Genomic DNA, 19,274 nt, shown 5'->3' on the forward strand with positions numbered 1-19,274 from the left:
TCTACCATATAAATCATTATTCACTTCTCAACTTGCAATTCAGTTATATGGCATTTCTATACAATAATGTCAACCTTTTCCAAATAGAATTAAAATAGACAGTAATTCACTTCCCTTTTTGGATACTGTCCATTGTGGTTGCAAATATATTATTTTGGCTGTGTAATTGGAATTATATTTCAAAATTCTCAAGGGGTTTAGTTTTTAAAAAACATCTGACAGATAAAGAAGATCTGTGGTTTGGGACCATCTAGCTGTAAATATAACAGCATTCAATAATACATAGAATCATATTTGTTGCAAGGTCTAACTATTGTATACAACAAGAAAGGAAATTCATCTTCCAAGAAAAGTTTATTTATTGAAATTTGTTTCATTGACAAACATTTCAATTTTTTGTTACCTATAAGAGTTAAATGAAAAAACAAGCAATTTGCAAAATTCCAAATCAGATTATGGGGTCTTGAGTTACATTGTTTAAAATCAAATTGTCAGCCCCACACAGTCTCTAAAAACTGACATAAACATAAAACAAATTTAGTTTTTGCGAAATACTGGAGAATTTGATCCATCTTTGCTAATTTGTTTAATTTATTGCAGATACTGTCAAGACTGCCATGTCAGTGAGAGATTTGATTTTCAATACAATATGGACATTATCTTTGCAACAGCTTCCTCACTAAAATGCATTCCAACTATATGGAAACACCATCATTTTTTTACAATTTGAAGAATTGCTTTTTTACTTTCAATCATCATCCACAGTAGGCTTGATTGTCACTCCTCTTCTAATTTGTCCCCATCCAATTAAACTAGAAAACAAGAAGAGCAGATTAGAAGAACTTTGAGGCATCAAAAATAAATTAGAAGAAAATCCTCTAAATACAATATATAAGATAACATTATGCAAACATTAGTAAACATTTCCCATCCAGATAATTCATGAATCACTTTTGGAATGCTGGGATTGGCCATTATCAGAAAAAAACAAAAACAAAAAGTCTAATTGCTCCAATATGAAATGTTTGTACATCACTGTATACAAGTAAATTCTCACATGAGAATTGGAACTGGTAGCAACACAGTAGTTAAGTGAAATATGTGAATGACCATGCTTGACTTATGTAATTTCTGATGTAGTTAAACAAATCACGTGCAATCATTAAGCACATCACATGACTGTGAGTTGCAATTACAGTCACTTTCCCCATTGACTTCATCAAAAGCTACCCATGAAGGTCACAAATTGTGATTATGTGACTGTAGAAGACAGAGGTTATCAAAAATAGATTCTGTTTACCAAATGTCTGAATTGTGATCATATGACCTTGGAATTCTGCATCTATCATAAGTTTGAGGACCAACTATAAACTTACTTTTTCAGTTCTATTATGATTTTCAGCAGTTGCTAAACAGGGCAGTCTTCAACCAGACTACCTGTGTCCAATTTATTTAGCATTTTTGACATTTTATTATATTTGATAAGAAACATCAACACAAGCAACAACAATCCTTAGAGGTGTGTGACATTCCAATAACTGAAATTACTACTATAATACTATTTTATTGAACTTAGAATTTTTACCATTATAAATACAAATTGCAATCTCTAAATAGTGGTTTTTACGTTGTTAAAATATTACATTTATGCATAGGAAGACACATCAGGGAACACAAGGGTTTGCAAAAATACAAAAGTTATCTGAAAAATTTATGGAGGAATTTATTTTATTATCTATTATTACATTTGCCGCCCATCTAGTGGTTTGAGGCAACTCTCAACAAACACTCTCAACCTCTATAGAATGGTAGGATGTAAGTATAAATGGAAAACTATTGGGTAGGCTGGAAAGGAATATCTATTTACCAGCATTTTAAAACATAGTGTTTAGTGTTCTTTGAAACATTATGTCAGGTCCAACAAGTTATTAATTAGTATTAAGTATCATGGATTACACCCAGTAGAATAGATACCAATTTTATATTTTCTGCTTTTTCTGCTAGATTCATCCAATAATTTGTGTTTAGCTTAAAATGTATTAAAGTGATACATTATGTTTTATTTCAAATCAACTTACCGCCAGTGTTTCTCAACTCTTCGACTAAGGGCAATTTTTTCTCCTACTTCAGTGCATACAGGATTAGTTAGCACTATTTTCCCCAGATCAGCTTTTACTGCACTGACCCGTCCTCCAGTTGAAAGAGATCCTATGTTTACCATAAGTACTTCATTTTTAGATAATTTTTGCACCTAGAACAAGTAGTTAAGAATTTTAAAGACGTGCAATTTGTACCATTTTAAATTTGAAGCATCCCTTTTAAAATACAGAAATTTACAGAATATCCAGATTCACCAGAAATAATTTAACTAACCTTGGCAGCTTTCTTGTCCCCTTCAGTACGGACACCCAATAGTCGCCTCAACAAGAAGTAGGAAATTTCAAGTTCTGTGAATATTTCAGGTAGTGCTTCAACTGCACCTAAAACTTGCCCTACCATTCGATCAGCTCGGCACAAAGTTGGATCAATCTTGGTACCAACACCTAATAACGAAATACTTTTATTTTTTAAAAGCCACAGATTTTCAATTGTTAAATTACTTTTAAATCACCGGACACTATTCAGTGCTTTTAGGGTAGTATTTATTTATTTAAATTGATTAGGTGGCCATTCCAATGGATTCTTTTCTTTTTCCTGGATCTTGTAAGAACAGTTTAATAATTCAAATGAATTTGCCAAAAATAGATTCTGCTATTTAGGCCACATATAAGCTTTCACTTTTCCAAAGTTTCTTTTATCACTCTTTTATACTTTTATTTGTAATATTATAGAAATATGTATTAATAAATGAATATTATACCATTTGTTGAATTCTAGATGATTTAAAAGACACTAAGTTGTTCAAAACACATTCTGAGGGGTAAAAGTGAGTTAGTAAGGACACAGCTGACAGTAAAAGCATCACTACCAGGGATATAGACTCCTAAATCATCTACATAGAAAAACAAACAAGTGTTGTAAGAGTTATAGTTTTCTCTCCCCTTCAACCAAGAGCCATTGGTGAATGAGCTAAAATTAAAAAAAAAATCTTATGTATTCCTCTATTGTTTATAGATCTTCATTCTATCACCTTGTGTTGTGCTATAAATGAAACTTATTAAATGAAACTGAAAAGTATTCAATTTTAACTTGAATTACTTTATATGTACATAATGCACATATAATACTATAACTACTTTAATATTGTTTTAAAAAGTATACAAACATTTATAGTTGTTGCATAAAAACTTCCTGAAACTGTATATTCATAGCCAAGTCTTATCTTCCATGTTCTCCATGATCTCTTAAATATAAATATAAAACAGACATACCAATAAGGCCTCCTGGTGCAGCATATTGCAAATCATTATGTTCTGCAAACAGAGATACGATTTTGGAGAAAATAGGCTTGCACATAAGTTTTCCTTCACTATCCTTTGAGACAATGCCAGGTCTCACCTCAAGTTCCTGGCCAACCTAATAATAAAAGATATTAGAAAGGTAGGTTAATGCACATCAATTTCTATATAGTGCATTGTTAATGGATTTTATAGCCAATTGTCTATATCAGTTCACTATAGCTATGGTTTGTACAGATTTATGTAGAACACTGGTTTTCTATATAATGTGTCTAGATACACTCATGATTAGTTTCAGAAGCAATGGGAGTGCTTCCCCCCCCCCCAATCACCGTTTTACATAAGCATCATAGAAATTAAGGAGATAAGATAAATAATGGAGAGTATGGCATAGAGATCATTGTTCCAAAGAAAACACCAACCATTCCATAGATCACAACAAAGACCTTGAAACAATGTCATTGATTCTATTCTTGGGCTAATTCCATTCTCAGATTCACAGGAGGGAACTAATGATGAGCAACCAGAACCAAAGTGAACTTCAGAAATGCTGACTGATGATAAGCAGCCAGCTCTAGCACCACCAAATGGACTTCCATGTGAATTAGGCAAAAGAAGTAAGGCAAAACAAAACATAGCATTCACAGTTGCCTTAGCTTTCTGAAAATGGGTGTGTGGAATTACCACTCCCTCCCAACACATCAGTTTGGTGGGCTGCAAAGAGTGTAGAACAGGCAATAGAGCTCTCAACTGACAACTGCCTGTTAACTCTCATTCCTTGTAGCTTGACTTGCAAAATTTTACAACCCTGATTTTGAGCCTGGACATACTGACCACAAGCTTTGACCCTTGGACTTTGCTTCACTACTTTTTTGCATGCTGCTTTGATTTGGAACATTTCTAAGCCAAACTTGTTGAACTTGAGGGGGACAGGAGTGGGAACTTGTCTTTATATTGCAAGCACCTTTGTTTGCAATCCTCATTTAGTAAAAAACAAAACCACTTGTGTATGTGTGTGTGCATGCGCATGCATGCACACACATGGCTTGGGACAGTTACTGTCATAAACATCAATTTATACTAGTATTATATCTAAATTTATGGACTTTGATTCATCCAACAGGATTTAGTTTTAATCTAGTCTTCATGTTCCCCAAACAAGTTCTGGAGAATGCCTCAACTTCCACATATGCAAAAGGAATAGGTGGAAGAATACATACAATTCTATCATTAACATAAAACAATAACCGCCTGTTAATCAGCATTGAAAAGAAACATTACCTTTAATACACCTTTAAGAATGCTACCACCAGCTACACCTCCCTTCAAGTCATCAACTTCACATCCAGGCTTATTAACATCAAAGGATCTAATAACTGAAAAGAATATTCCATTAAGTTCAGCTTGCAAAAAACTTTAAACATTTAATACCATAATATATTTATCGATTAATCACACTCTGGATCTAATACTTCATTAAGCCACTGATTTGGTGTATATTGTTGGCTCCATATTTCTTTTTGGAAGATAGCAATAGCAATAGCACCTAGACTTATATACCACTTCACAGTGATTTACAGCCCTCTCTAAGTGGTTTACAGCCATCTCTGAGCAGTTTACAGAGTCAGAATATTGCCCCCAACTATCTGGATCCTCATGATACGATAAGATGGTAAGATTATTTAATTAAAAATAATTATAAAGAAACTAAAAATATATATGACTGCTTCCTCAAATCAGTTTCTTGATTGATCTTCATGTGGTAGATGTGACATTATTACAAACCCTTGAAACAAACATTGCATGTCTAGAAATAAATTTCTAGACATTTTACTCACTTACAAAAATATATCTGACAAGGTTCAATTCAAAAAAAGTTACTAATTCTAGGAGCACAAAACAATATCAGTGTCAGGATTCTGACGGATGCCCTAATTAATTTCATTAATTTCTCTTAAACAGAAACTTTCAAGACATGTAATTTACAAATTGGAATGTCAAAATCAGTTTATGGGAGCCATCTGTTCAGTTTTCTTGAATAAGGACCTCATGATTATGAACCAAACTGCTCTTGATTTGACAAAAAAGTCTATTATCCATACAAAATGAGTTCTACTTATAACCTGTTAAATGTTGCAATTCTCAAATCAATAATACTGGCCATATGAAATCAGTGAGGTTTCTTATGACTATTCTTACCATCACTCCATTAAGAGGGCACAGAAATTTACATCATTATGAAGTTATAAAATATGTTACATAAATACACTATTTTAATGTGTTCCAATTCATCTAAATGTGTGTCTGCTGGATTCTAATCACACAACATATCACTTTCACCTAGAATTAATGATATATAGCATTGTCAAATTTGAGCTAAATTTGTCATATCAAAATATTTCCTATAAGGTCTATGTAGAAAAGATACTAGGTTAACAGTAGTACCAATGACTACAGTAATCACATCATTAACCAAATTCCTGTGTTAGTGTATTTTCTACATAGAATCGAAGAGTGATTCAAATAGACTTACCAATAAGCCTTGGTTCTGATGTGAAGTCCCTTAAAGGCACTGGAATTTTCTTTACAATGTATTCACAAACAACTTCAATGTTGTATTTTAGCTGTGCTGAGATTGGAATAATTGGAGCTCCTTCTGCAACTGTACCTATTTCAACAGTCACATATGTAATATCTATTATGATTAACATATTGGAAACTCCAGAACAAAAATATATTTACAAAATACATATGTTTTGGAGAAGAAGAAAAAAGAAACCATACAGATTCACTAACAGAATGGTTTGCTAAAGAAAAGCTGGTTTGGAAGTAATAATTTTCAATGAATTAATTCTATTCCTCAAAAAATAATGTTTGAGGATGAATGGCAAAGATTCAAGGTCCAAAGTAATTTGATTTTTATGCTTCAAAGAGCTCTTCATGTCACAATTAAGGATAGGAAAGAATTTGTAGTGAAAAAATGCTCCTTTCTGTTGAAGCATAAATTTATTTTCAGTTCATCTACTGGTCTTCAATTTGAAGTAGTAGTTACTATTAGCCAACACCCAAATTCCTCCTCTGAGTAATCAGCAAAAAGATTATTTTCTAATCATAAAAATGGCTTTTCTGGCTTCTTCTTGTCTAAAAGTAATCGGGCATTTTCAGGATTATTTTCTGCTAGGAAATATATGTATATTCCTCTGCTTCCTGAATTTAATGAAAGAGTTTTATATAAGAAAAAAACAAACAAAAGCTGGTCTGATGATTAAAAGGATAAAAACTCATCCTCATCTTTTCTTTCACCAATGTTTGATAATCCCTTACAATAAAAAAATTTAAGAAAAGACCAAGAAACAAATGGAATGTCATTCAGATTAATGTTCTTTACTATTTTTTGTTATTAGAATGCAAGAGTATTTAGTGCAAAATCTGAGTCTATAATTTTGCATGAGAACAGATAAGCAAAAGACAGCAACAATATACAATACTTAGAGATAAGCAATCTACAATGACTTGAAATCAACTGGATAAATATTCTACTTTTAACAGATACAGGCTATTACAAATAGAAAATATAGAAAATCTTTAAAATTTCAGACAAGAGTATAATTGTAATATGTACCAACACCAGTTACAAATTCTACACAGACAGTACTGTTGCAAACAAATGGAATTGCCTGTCTCTATTCTTCATGTATTTGTTGGTTCAACATTTAAATGTTCCACTGCAAATGAAAAGTGACTGGATTAGAGTTAATGCTCAACCAAACTACTAGAAGTACTACAGTTTGTTATGATAACATTCCTAGATAAGTCAGACAAGAAGCACAAGTAAATAAGCAATTCTACTTTACTATAAGTTAACAGTAACAGAATCTTGCATGATTGAAGGTACAAACTTCCTCTTGTCCCTTTTAAACATCTGATCAATTAGGACTAATCTTAAAGTTTCTTTCTATCCAACCACTGGAGACTCTTCCATCTCTCATCTGATTGTCTATGGAGATTCTCAATCATACAGCTAATGGTTGTCCCAAGAGTTTTCTCCAAAAGGCAACTGGGTGATTTTTTTTTTCCTTTGAAAATGTTTTGCTTCTCGTCCAAGAAGCTTCTTCAATTCTACTTTCTTCATTTAAAACTGAAGAAGCTTCTTGGATGAAAAGCGAAATGTTTTCAAAGAAAAAACTAAGTGAGTCCAGTTGCCTTTTGGAAAAAACACATTTGGGACTCATCTGATTATTTCCTAGGCAGCATCTCTGCCCCTCATTCACTAAGGTTATCCACACATTCCATCACATCATTTTGTAAACTGCAGAGTCACCTATTTGTAAGTTGGGTGACTATGTACATTTATCTAGGTGGCTACAAACATCTATCTATTTAATCAGATTAACAGAGTTGGAAAGGACCTTGTAGGTCATCCAGTCCAATTCTCTGCCTAAGCAGGAGACCCTATACCATTTCTGACAAATGGCAGTCCAATCTCTTCTTGAAAGCCTTCAGTGATGAAGCTCCCACAACCTCCAAAGTCAAGCTGTTCCACTGATTTGATTCTTATTGTTAGAAAATTTATCCTAATTTCTAGGTTGAATCTCTCCTTGTTCACTTTCCATTCATTATTCCTCGTCTGGCCACAATGAGACCCTGCCCCACTCGCTCCTGGCAGCAACAGCAGCGCTGGCCAAGGGTCAGGCCACTGTCTTGGGGCGGAGAGCAGGTCGTGCATCTCCCTGAGCAATCGAGATGCGTCCAGCACCACCAAGGGCCAGAAGTGGTGAGGTGGGGCAAATAATTTCACAACCGGTTCTCTGTCCTAATGATTGGCTGGGTAGGCGTGTCTGGGTATGTGTGTCATGTGACTGGGTGGCAGTGATGTTGAATTGGTCACGCCCACCCAGTCACACCAGTTGTTAAATTACTTGAATCCCACTATAGTTATTTTTTATACATAGCATAAAGGTTAAAAAACGATATATGCAGTGATATCTTCATTTTAGAAGTCAAAAGGGTTTTGTGGCTCTTGGTGTTTTATTTTCTGTGGGAAACAGGTCCAAATGGCTCTTTGAGTGTTTAAGGTTGCAGAACCCTGATGTATGGTATTAGCTTTTCCTGCCAGCTTAGTATCATCCACAAATTTGGTAAGTTCCCCTTCTATTCCCTCATCTAAGTCATTTATGAAGATATTGAAGAGCACTGGGCCTATGATGGAACCTTGTGGTATTCCACTGCTTACTTCCCCCCATGTAGATGTAGACCCATTAAGGACTACTTGTTGAGTATGTTTGTCAGCCAATTGTGAGTCCATCTAGTGGTGGAGCTATCTATTCCACCTTTTTCTAGCTTATTAAGAAGTAGGTTATGGTTTACTTTGTCGAATGCCTTGCTGAAGTCTATGTATATTATGTCCATACTATTTCACTGGTCTACTAATTTAGTCATTATGTTGAAGAATGAAATAAGATTGGTTTGGCATGATCTATTTTTAACAAACCCAATTTAATAAATAAAAATATGTAACCATGAAAAAGAACCTCTTGCTGAACCCATTACTATTCTTCTAGATTAAGATCTTTTAAGGAACAAGGAGCAAGTCTAAATTATTGGTGCAATCTTGATATATGAGGGTTTGGTTTGACTCTCACTTTGTCAAGGTCCCTGCTATGAAGAATTTCATGGAGTTTGACTTGGTTTCTTTACTGAATTTCCCCATTTAACCTTTAGTCACTTTTTGCTTGCTTGCTTGGGAGTTCTGATCTTGGATTAAATTTACTAAAATTTGCAAAATTAGTTTGACAGATTTGATATGGCAATAACTGTGAAAATGAGCTGTTTGTAAGGCCAGACAAAAAGTTGGCTTGTAGTAAACAAGAGAGACTTCTTAATTTTGACCTGGAAACTCACCTTGCACAAATGCTAGGATTTGTTCATACTGTTCTTTGGCTTGGCTCTCTTTGACCAAATCAATTTTATTCTGTAAAATTAGAATGTGTTTCAGTTTCATAATTTCAATAGCAGCTAAGTGTTCTGAAGTCTGAGGTTGAGGACATGATTCATTGCCAGCTGAAATAACAGAAAAACAATGTTTACAACAGAATACAGAACACTGATCGACTTCTTAATAAAAAGGTTAAAATACAGGATACGAATCTTCCTGTAAATTATAGTTAGGAATAATTAGAACACCTGAGAGTGAAGCTGTACATGTGAATTTCATGTAATAAATATAGTTTGTTTACAAGGATGTGACGTTTGTGTCTCTAATTGATTATGTAATCTGGGAAATGTATCCTTGCAGCAATATTAACACTAGCACAATCTTATCTCTGTAAACCCCTATATTTCAATGCTAACATACATATGCATATGTGACAAAAAAGAGAAAATGTATTAGATGTGAGGTTGCCTGAATGCATTAACTATAAACTATTCAGTGCAGTATCTAGGAAGAGATCTGGCAAAGGATTTCTATTTATTTCACACTGCTGTGAATTTCACTTTCTTCCTTTCTAAAGCAGAGATAGCAGGAAGCCTACTTTAGTGTCTGCTAATGTCAGCCACTAATTTTATGTCTATTCTATAACTCAGCAGAGGAGAAACTCCCTATCCTTATTTCAGGAGACTGAGAGCAGAACAAGTAATCAGCATGCACAGAATGTGACTCCAGAAGCCTATACTTCCCTTTGTTTGAATGAGGTGTGCAGCTCTCCATGATCTAAATGCATACCCCTGACACCATTCTCTTTGCCTTTTCTTGTTCAGGAATGACAGTTAATTGGAAGATAGGTTTATATGTAGAAACTACCTATATTTCCAGCAGAGAAAATAGTACATAATATATTAACTTGCTTCAAAACCTTATTAAATTCAATCAGGCAATATGTTTGATGCTGACACAGCAGTGTTTAAAACTTCTCAGTCATTGCTAAGAAAAATAATGAGGATGAAATGAGAATCACTTACCTTTCTCTACTGGTGGTCATTCATTTCCCTGCACTCTTTGTCCCAATAGCTACTTTCCACTATATTTTTAGGAATGCATATATCTATCAATAAAATCCCTCCAGAGTTTTGCCTTCTCCAGCATAACATGATATAATGTAACTTGCAAGCATAATATTAACAGTAAAATTACTTAGTCACAATAATGCCATGGGTCTATTGCAATATCTAAGTCCTACTAATAATTACCTATTAACAGTAAAGCTGCATCCATGACAGCTGCTCCATTCAACATAGTAGCCATCAAAATGTCATGGCCAGGACAATCCACGAAAGAGACATGTCTATAATATAAGGAAAGGATAAAAAGGAATTACCACAAAAAATATTTCCTCGCAAAAGAATTATATTAGTTATTAGGTGTAGAAATGTAAAAATCATGAATTTGTATATATTATAGTAAATGTGAAAAAAGATGTATCTTTCTTGAGAGATTACAAAATTCTAATAGATTTAAATTTTTAAAAAATTGTATTAATTTCATTGCTTTTAAATAACATATTGCACCATGTATGTTTTGTGCATATGTGCATGTGTGTATGATATACATGCCTGTTTTTCCTGTGCCATATATTATTTCCTGTGCCAAATATTAACATATTTGATGAGCTTAAATAAAACAGATTTGTATTCTTCCCAGGACTGTGATGGCAAACCTATGTCACACGTGCCATGCAGATCCCTCTCTGTGGGCACGCGCATGGTCTCCCCAACCCAGCTCCAATCGTGTTTCTTCATCACGTTTCACTCAATCTATTCCAACTTCTCACGAAATAAAAAGAACTCGCAAAGTTGTATTTGATTGAGTGAACTTTTTCACTCATGCGCTTCACGATGGAGGAGACAGGGTCCTGCCCTCCTCCTGAAGCCCATTGTGACACAGAGCTACAATGTAACCCTGCGTCAGCTCAGCTCGGCAAAAAAAAGCAATTTCTTTTCCTGCAGAGCTGCCTGTGTTGGTGAGCTTTGGCGCGCTGCTCCTGAGCTCATTAGCCTACGGACGTCAGATTCCCACCACACAGCACCAGTAATGGGTTCCTTTCCTCCCTCCCCACAGGGAAGAGAGAGAGAGAAAAAAACAGAGGGAGAGAGGGAGAAAGAGAAATAATATTACAAAAGTTTTTCTTTTTTTATTGTTGCTAAACGCAATGTTTCAAAAACAGAAAAAGTCACCCAAAGGAGTCTTTGAGGGCTGAATGCCGAGAGGCATGGTTTTTCTCTGCCTTCTGTGTTCCCAACCCTCAATGCCTTCTGCGTTCCTATCCCGTGCTGATGCGAACCAAACGAGCTGGGGTCTCCCAAGCCTGTTTGCAAACTATGAGCGCAGCTCCAAAAATTCAGCTCAAGTGTCCCTCCCGGCCAGCACCAGCACAGCAGCAGGGAAGGTGCGCGCCCTGCCTGTTCCGCTCTCGCTGGCCAGAGGTGGGGCTCCATGCTGCTGTCTCCCAGCCAGAGCACCACATTTATTTGCTTGCTGGTCACCTTTGAGCAGGGAGCTGCACTCAGGCTTCCCAGGCCCCTGCCGCAGGGGGAGAGAGGGAGAGGGAAGGTGGGGTCTCCCAACAGGATCCAGGTTGGAGTTGCCTTATTTTGTGTGGCTCTCTAACACAGAGGTGCCAACCAGTGGTCCACGGACCACTGGTGGTCCTTGAGAATTGGTAGAATCTCAAATCCTTGAGATTTGGTAGTCCGCAGTGCACCGTGTCTGCAACAGGGGTGATACTGGCAGTGGATGGACTTATGAGCGTGGGGAGGGAGGGTAACATGTGGGAGATCATGGCATCGGAGCCCTACCCAGGTGTTTCCTAGCCTGCAAGGAGCCGCAAAGCGCTCGCCGCCTCTCTGGCATCTGCCAAGCCTCCTCCCACCGTGCTCCTCTTCCTCGCCAGAAGCGCTCAAACGCCCAGTAGGAAGGAGGAGGCTTGGCGGGTGCCAGAGGGATGGTGAGCACTTTGTGGCTCCTGAGGGGAGGGGTCAAGCCTCCCCTCACAACATCTTCACCTGAGGGCATTGCTGGCAGCAGCTTCCTGCAGCTCAGGAGGTCCGTGCTCTTCCCGCTGCTGCTCAGCCTCCTTGATGCCCTGAGACAGAAGGCAGGAGCCACCAGCCACGGCACGGGTTTGCTAGGGAGACTGCAGGATTGCCTCACCTCCCCCCCAGCATTTGGTCTTCAGCACATGACTCCTCAGCCTCTGGACATCAGATTCCCACCACCTGGCACCAGTTCAGAGGTTCTCCCCCATCTCCCAGGGACAGAGCGGGGGGAAGAGAAAAGAGGGAAAGAGAGAGACAAGACACAGAGAGAGGGGGAGGAAGGGAGAAAGAAAGAGAGAGGGGGAGAGGGAAAGAGAGACAATACACACACACAGAGAGAGAAAGAGGGAGAGAGAGAGAGAGGGGGGAAGAGTGGGGGGGAGAGAAAGGGAGATAGAGGGGGGGATGGAAAGAGAGAGATGAGAGATTCCAGTGTTTTGTTTTCTGTGGGAAACTGGTCCAAATGTCTCCTTGAGTATTTAAGGTTGCAGAAACAGGTAGCCAAGCTAAGTGCCCGAAGGACCCCATCCTGTCAGTGGAAGTCCAGGCGCTTCAGCGAGTGGCATGCTGGATTCATATTAGTGGTCCATGGGATTTAAAATTATGAATTTGGTGGTCCCTGGGGTCCAAAAAGTTGGAGACCCTGCCTCCACTCCCCCTTCACAGCCCAAGTAGTTGGATTCACAGGACATGTGAAGCTGGACAGGAGAGCACGGATAGATATATAGATAAATAGATAGATAGGGGGAGGGAGAAAGGGAGGGAAGAGAAAGAGATAGGATGGAGAAAGAGATATAAAGAGAGGGATGGAAAGAAAGAAAAACAGAGAGAAACAGAGAAGGAGGGAAAGAGAGAGAAGAGGGGGTAAAGAGAGGGGGGAGGGAAAGAGAAAGAGAGAAAAAGAGAGGGGGAAGAGGGAGGGAAAGAGAAGGGGGAAAGAAGGAGAAAAAGAGGGGGTAAAGAGAAGGGGAGGAAAAGAGAGAAATGATATTACAAAAGTTTTATTTTATTGTTGCAAAACATAATATTTCAAAAGCAGAAAAAAATGAAGGGGCATAAAAGTGCATTTATTACGTTTTTCTTAGAACAATTAGCTGAACTCTGCATTATTTATCATTATTTTAGGTAGTAAAACTTCATTATTCAGGTTAAATTGCCATCTTGGCACTTTGAGATAAGTGGGTTTTGGGTTGCAGTTTGGGACTCAGTCTCTAAAAGGTTTGCCATCACTGGCCTAGGGTAGGGAATATATAAAGATTATATTTTACTTTTTTTCTATTATATGTTTTGTTTGAAATATAAACATTAATGACTTGAGATATATAACATAATTATAAATAAAGCACAATAGAATTTATGGAAATGTTCAGTTAATCAACATACTGATTCCATTTCTAATCACTAAAAACAACTAATAAGACTGAAATTTAAAAAGGCTGCATTGGACACTGAGTACAAATGAAAACCAGCAGCAAAATATTTTTTGTCCTATTTCACTCCTGCAGTGTGTTGGAATATTATATGATTAAATACATTATAGTCATTAAATGTTAATTTCATATTTCTCATTATTCCTATATGATACAATCATTCTGAAATTATATTTGTGTTCAGTTTGAAGGATTATAATAATCAGCAAAAGGTTTTGAAAAGTTTTGAAAAAAAAAAGTTTTCCAGTGAAATCAAAGTTTAACTCTACCTGCTTTACTTACATATAATTTCACACAAAATTTATGTATAAAAACAAATCACGTTGAATTTGTCACCTGACTAGTTTAAAATTCCCTTTGGTCCCAGGAATATCTGTAGGGAATTCATCAGGTGTACTGCTCCCACAGGATCGGTAACATTCTGGTCGGGAACAATTTGGATCATCAAGCTTGTAAATCTGCAGAGAAAGACAATAAGTCTTTACTAGCAATCAGCCGAGTTTAGATAAAACAAGATTATGATTCAAATAAAAACTTATAATTTGATTAGACGTACAGTGGTGACAAACCTTAGCGTTGGCATAGCCAAGTTTGATAGTGATATTTCTTTCCAGTTCATTTTTGAATCTGACTGTGTGAACTCCAGAAATGGCTTTTACTACTGTTGATTTTCCATGAGCTACATGGCCAATTGTACCTAGATTTTAAAAGCAAAATTTGTTATGAATTTCATAAAAATTGCCTAAGAAGTGAATGAATTATATAATCTCCAACATCTGTTTAAATATTGAATATATTAATGTTATCTCCAAGTATTTATGAAAAACTCATTTTTCTTGTATTATAATGGACAACAGAACTGAAATGACACAAAACACTGCCTGGATTACGTGCATTCATGGAAAAATATTTCAGTGAGCAACATAAACTGGTAAGATAAAGGTTCCCCTGCACATACATGCTAGTCGTTTCTGGCTCTAGGGACAGTGCTCATCTCTTCTAAGCCGAAGAATCAGTGCTGTCCAAAGACATCTTCGTGGTCACGTGACCGGCATGACTAAACGCTGAAGGTGCATAGAGCGCTGTTACCTTCCCACCAAAGTGGTCCCTATTTTTCTACTTGCATTTTTATGTGCTTTCAAACTGCTAGGTTGGCAGAAGATGGGACAAGTAACAGAAGCTGGGACAAGCTCACTTTGTTACGCGGTGCTAGGGATTCAAACCACTGAACTGCCGACCTTTCTAATTGACAAGCTCAGCATCTTAGCCACTGAGCCACCGCATCCCATAAACTGGTGGCCTGATTTAATACTGTCAGCAATATGTTTATTTACAGTTAACCTTTTAAATATACTTGAAGCACTATCAGTTCTATGATGATGTTTTGAATTCTAAGATGATCTGTTGAATTCTAACCTTCCTTCCCATGCAGACTGTACTCTATGTAATTGAATTATTTTCAGTGTAGCAAGATTAACTAGAACATAACATGGAATGAGATGAATTTATTCATCCTCTCCCTCTCCTTCACACACACACACACACACACACACACACACACACACACGGACTAAGACATTTCTTAGAAAGAAGTTCAAAGAAAGTACCAGAAAGGTATAGAATGGGGTGTTGATGGTACCCATTTAGGACTTACAAATTAAAACAAATTCAGACTATTTAGGTGGTAAATTAAAGAAACTGAATAGTCAAGCCATAAAGCATTATACATCCTAGAAAAAAGAAGTTTCAAAATTTTCTAATCTCTACTCACAGATACATATATCAACTCAGATTAGAACTGATTAAAACAGTGGAATTATGATTTGTGAACCAACTAAACAATACAGAGTATACCTGCAGAGTTACGTATATGCACTTATATCATTTTTTTCAGATTTTTATTTTTAAAATAGACATCAGCATCAATACATGAACAGTGTGGCATCTGAGTATTATTCATTTTGGGACAAGTGGCAACAATATTAATAATATTTGTTACATTAATCAAACTTAAGAAATCCTAGTATTAATATAGATGTTTTTTTAAGTAATTATTAAATATTTCAATGTTCCATTTGAATGCCAATCACAATATTATTTGAACTTACATAGTAATGCCATCTTTCAACCTCTAATCTTTCCCTCTAGTTATTACTTTTGTTCTATTTTATAAAAAATACATGTGCTAATATTCCCCCTATTTTTTATTTCTACCTCTATTCTGGCTTCTAGTCAGGTCACCATTACTAATCATAAGTGTTAATATATATGTTTATATTAAGATAATAGTCCTTTATTACTTAATTATTCAATGTTTCAATGCGCCATTTTAGTGCCGATCACCATATTATTTAAACATACTTAATAATACCATCTTTCAATCTCTAATCTTTCCATCTAGCTATTACTTTTATATAAGAGCATGTATTCTTATTTCTACCTCTATTCTAGTTTTTAATCAGTCAATCATTACATTAAAAAGGGGAAAAATTCCTTTCTATCCATCATCTCTTTTCCATTTTAATACTTCAATTCTTATTCATTTTTTAGTTTGCCTCCCATACTCCTCTCTTGGATCCTTGTCTCTATCTACATCTGTATTTTCACTGTTCAGTCTAAACATTTCTCCCATCTCTATGCTCTTATGCTGCCAGGCCTCCAGAGTATCTACCCAAGCACTTATGTCTTACAGGCTCACATTTTAGGTTCATAAACAAATGAATAAAAAAAAAACATATAGTATTTTCTAACAGCTCCTATTGAAGCATTGCACTGTGAATAGCATGCAGTTAATGCCAGTCACCAACTTCTAGTTATAATTTGTTATATTCTTACCTATATTAATTGTAGCTTGTCTACTGATCACTTCTGGTGACAGAGGTGTTAATTTCGTAACATCCTGCAAATAACAGATTATTAGTGAATTCCAAAGCATTAAAGATCCCAAAATGCATATAGGGTTTTTTTGTTTCCACAATATAAAAACGGAGAAATCTCAAGTCCAGATTTTACTATTCAAGTAAAATTGTACTTTAGATACTTGCTCTACTATGAATTCTACACATAGTTTAAGATTAATTTGCAACTAAATAAAACTGAATTCTAATACATCACTTTTCCCTCCACTGTTTTTAGAGTGATGAGATAGTTTTAAATGTGGCCTGAAATAATGCTTAAAAAGTAGTTATATAAATTGACTATTCACTAGCTGTTCATGCCATAAAACATTTTATTTTATCTTCTAATTATCCTATATACAACTGATGATTAGCTATAAAGCTTGCGCACAATACAAAGTTCTCAAATTGATGTCCTGTGGTTTAAAAATGAATTTATCAAAATATTGTTTTTCATATCTACTGGACAACATCTATAATCTTCCATTAAGGATGAATTTTACAATGGCATTGTAAAAAATTTATACATTGACAGAAATATTGAGAAAATTGTTTTTAAAGATACCATGTGTATATTGAATAATGCCAACTTTTTGCAATTTAATATGTTCAGAACAAAGGTGGCTTTTGTGCTCTAATAATAGCAAAAAACATATCCTTAGGAGATGGGAAAATACTATAATTCAAGACATAAAGAATGGGATTTCAGAGTTGTTAGCAACTTTTGAGAAAATTATATGTGGTTAATCAGGAAACAGGGACGCAGTGGCTCAGTAGCTAAGATGCTGAGCTTGTCGATCAGAAAGGTCAGCAGTTCAGCGGTTCGAATCCCTAGTACCACATAACGGAGTGAGCTCCCGTTACTTGTCCCAGCTTCTGCCAACCTAGCAGTTTGAAAGCACATAAAAATGCAAGTAGAAAAATAGGGACCACTTTGGTGGGAAGGTAACAGCGCTCTATGCAGCTTCAGCATTTAGTCATGCCGGCCACATGACCATGGAGACATCTTCGGACAGTGCTGGCTCTTCAGCTTTGTACAGAGATGAGCACCGCCCCCTAGAGCCAAAAATGACTAGCACATATGTGCGAAGGGAACCTTTACCTTTAATCAGGAAACAGTGCTTTCCAAATTTGTTTTTTCATTACTCCAAACCACTTATCATAAAGTATTACCAGACTTTGACAACCGGTCATAGATCTCTTCTTTCCGCACCATTGTAACTTCAAAAGTGAATTAATGGTTTTAACTTGAGGGCTATCCATATTATAAAAATACTAATTTATTAAAATTATAGGCAGCCCAGAGTCACTAACAGAGAGGTGGTCTGTCTATAAATTTAATAAATCAAAATAAAATATCACTGAATGAGCTTTGTCATTTCAACAAATTATTATTGTCAATTTTATTGAATTTCATAATAGGAATATTATAGATTTTTGAATATATTTTAGTATAAGGCTATTTAAATGTTCTTGTTGCAATGGGTAATGAGTTAATGCATTGTTACTCAAAGAAACATTTTTACCCAATTTATTATTGTCAAATGCATATATTGTAAGCATATATTTCTCAAATGAAATGAAAACATTCTATGCTGACAATTTTTCATAACTATCATTAGTAGCACTGAAGATCACAGCTACTACCTGTATACTTAAGGCCAGGTGTGGATTGGGAATGCACTACCATTCTAACTTTATAATGTGACTTTTTATGCAAGCCTGATCGAACATAACTTGTTAAGTAAAGCATAGCCTGTACAGTATGCAATGGGCACTCAGCTTCTCTCTGTTCTATCCTGTATTGATTGCGCTACAAAATGAAGCAGAAAGAGAGGGAAACATTCTCTCTGAACACAATTATATAACGTCGGAATTCAGTTATCGATAGAGATCACGTTTCTTTCATTGGAACCAGCTTGTAAGGATAGGAAATCATTCTGCCTGGCATTATGTACTTTCGTACTAAATGAAGTAACGTTGTATGTAGTGGGGCGAAAGCGTCAGAATATTTGGGAGATTTCTTTCCCACCGGTCAATAAAGCCTTTCCTTCCCATTCTAACTATCCTTTGATAGGAACAAAAAGCAAGACAAGCAATGCCAGGCGGATTTTCTGAACTCCCGACCATCACCCAGCCTTCGAGTACCGGGCAAAAAATAGCGTAGGGCAGCCGTTGGAATACTGCAAAACTCAGATGACGCACCCTCCCCACTCCGAATTCTCTTCTTACCAAAGTAGCCAGGTCTTGCCGGGAAAGATGCGGCTGCCCCAGTGTCACTCCCGCCTCAGTCCCCGCCATCTTGCCTGAAAGAAAGTTAGAAGCCCGCCGAGTCTGCCTGAGCTTTCTCTACAGAACCCAGTAATTTCAGGGGCACGCAGCTTACTCCCAGACGATGCTACAAAATATTTAGGAACAGAGTTACATCTTGCCGCCTTGCTTTGTCCAGGGAGGAGCTTGGAAAGAATTCGCGGTTGGCTCAGGCAATATGTTGGGCTGCTCATAAAGGACCCCGG

At 36.3% G+C, this 19,274-nt stretch overlaps 1 protein-coding gene across 3 annotated transcripts; it reads right to left on the bottom strand.

Annotated features, from left to right (window-relative positions):
• Window positions 1-335: 335 nt before the first annotated feature.
• On the bottom strand, window positions 336-19,071 carry EIF2S3 (eukaryotic translation initiation factor 2 subunit gamma). 3 transcript variants are annotated; one of them, XM_026721312.2, is made up of 12 exons: window positions 18,991-19,071; window positions 16,697-16,760; window positions 14,431-14,558; window positions 14,198-14,319; window positions 10,587-10,681; window positions 9,300-9,458; window positions 5,932-6,066; window positions 4,680-4,774; window positions 3,372-3,516; window positions 2,374-2,543; window positions 2,079-2,251; window positions 336-812 (listed from the first exon to the last, which is right to left on the bottom strand). In XM_026721312.2, exons 1-12 carry the CDS (start codon window positions 19,057-19,059, stop codon window positions 749-751), a joined length of 1,419 nt encoding a protein of 472 aa, XP_026577097.1. In that variant the 5' UTR covers window positions 19,060-19,071; the 3' UTR covers window positions 336-748. The 3 variants fall into 3 exon arrangements, with proteins under 3 accessions (XP_026577097.1, XP_087794312.1, XP_087794313.1); XM_087938186.1 differs by having other exon boundaries at window positions 14,198-14,340; window positions 14,418-14,558; XM_087938187.1 differs by lacking the exon at window positions 16,697-16,760 and having other exon boundaries at window positions 14,198-14,340; window positions 14,418-14,558.
• Window positions 19,072-19,274: the final 203 nt, after the last annotated feature.

The sequence above is a fragment of the Pseudonaja textilis genome, chromosome 8 (genome assembly GCF_049901715.1).
Source record: "Pseudonaja textilis isolate UNSWEBS1 chromosome 8, rPseTex1.2, whole genome shotgun sequence".
NCBI classification, from domain to species: Eukaryota; Metazoa; Chordata; class Lepidosauria; order Squamata; family Elapidae; genus Pseudonaja; species Pseudonaja textilis.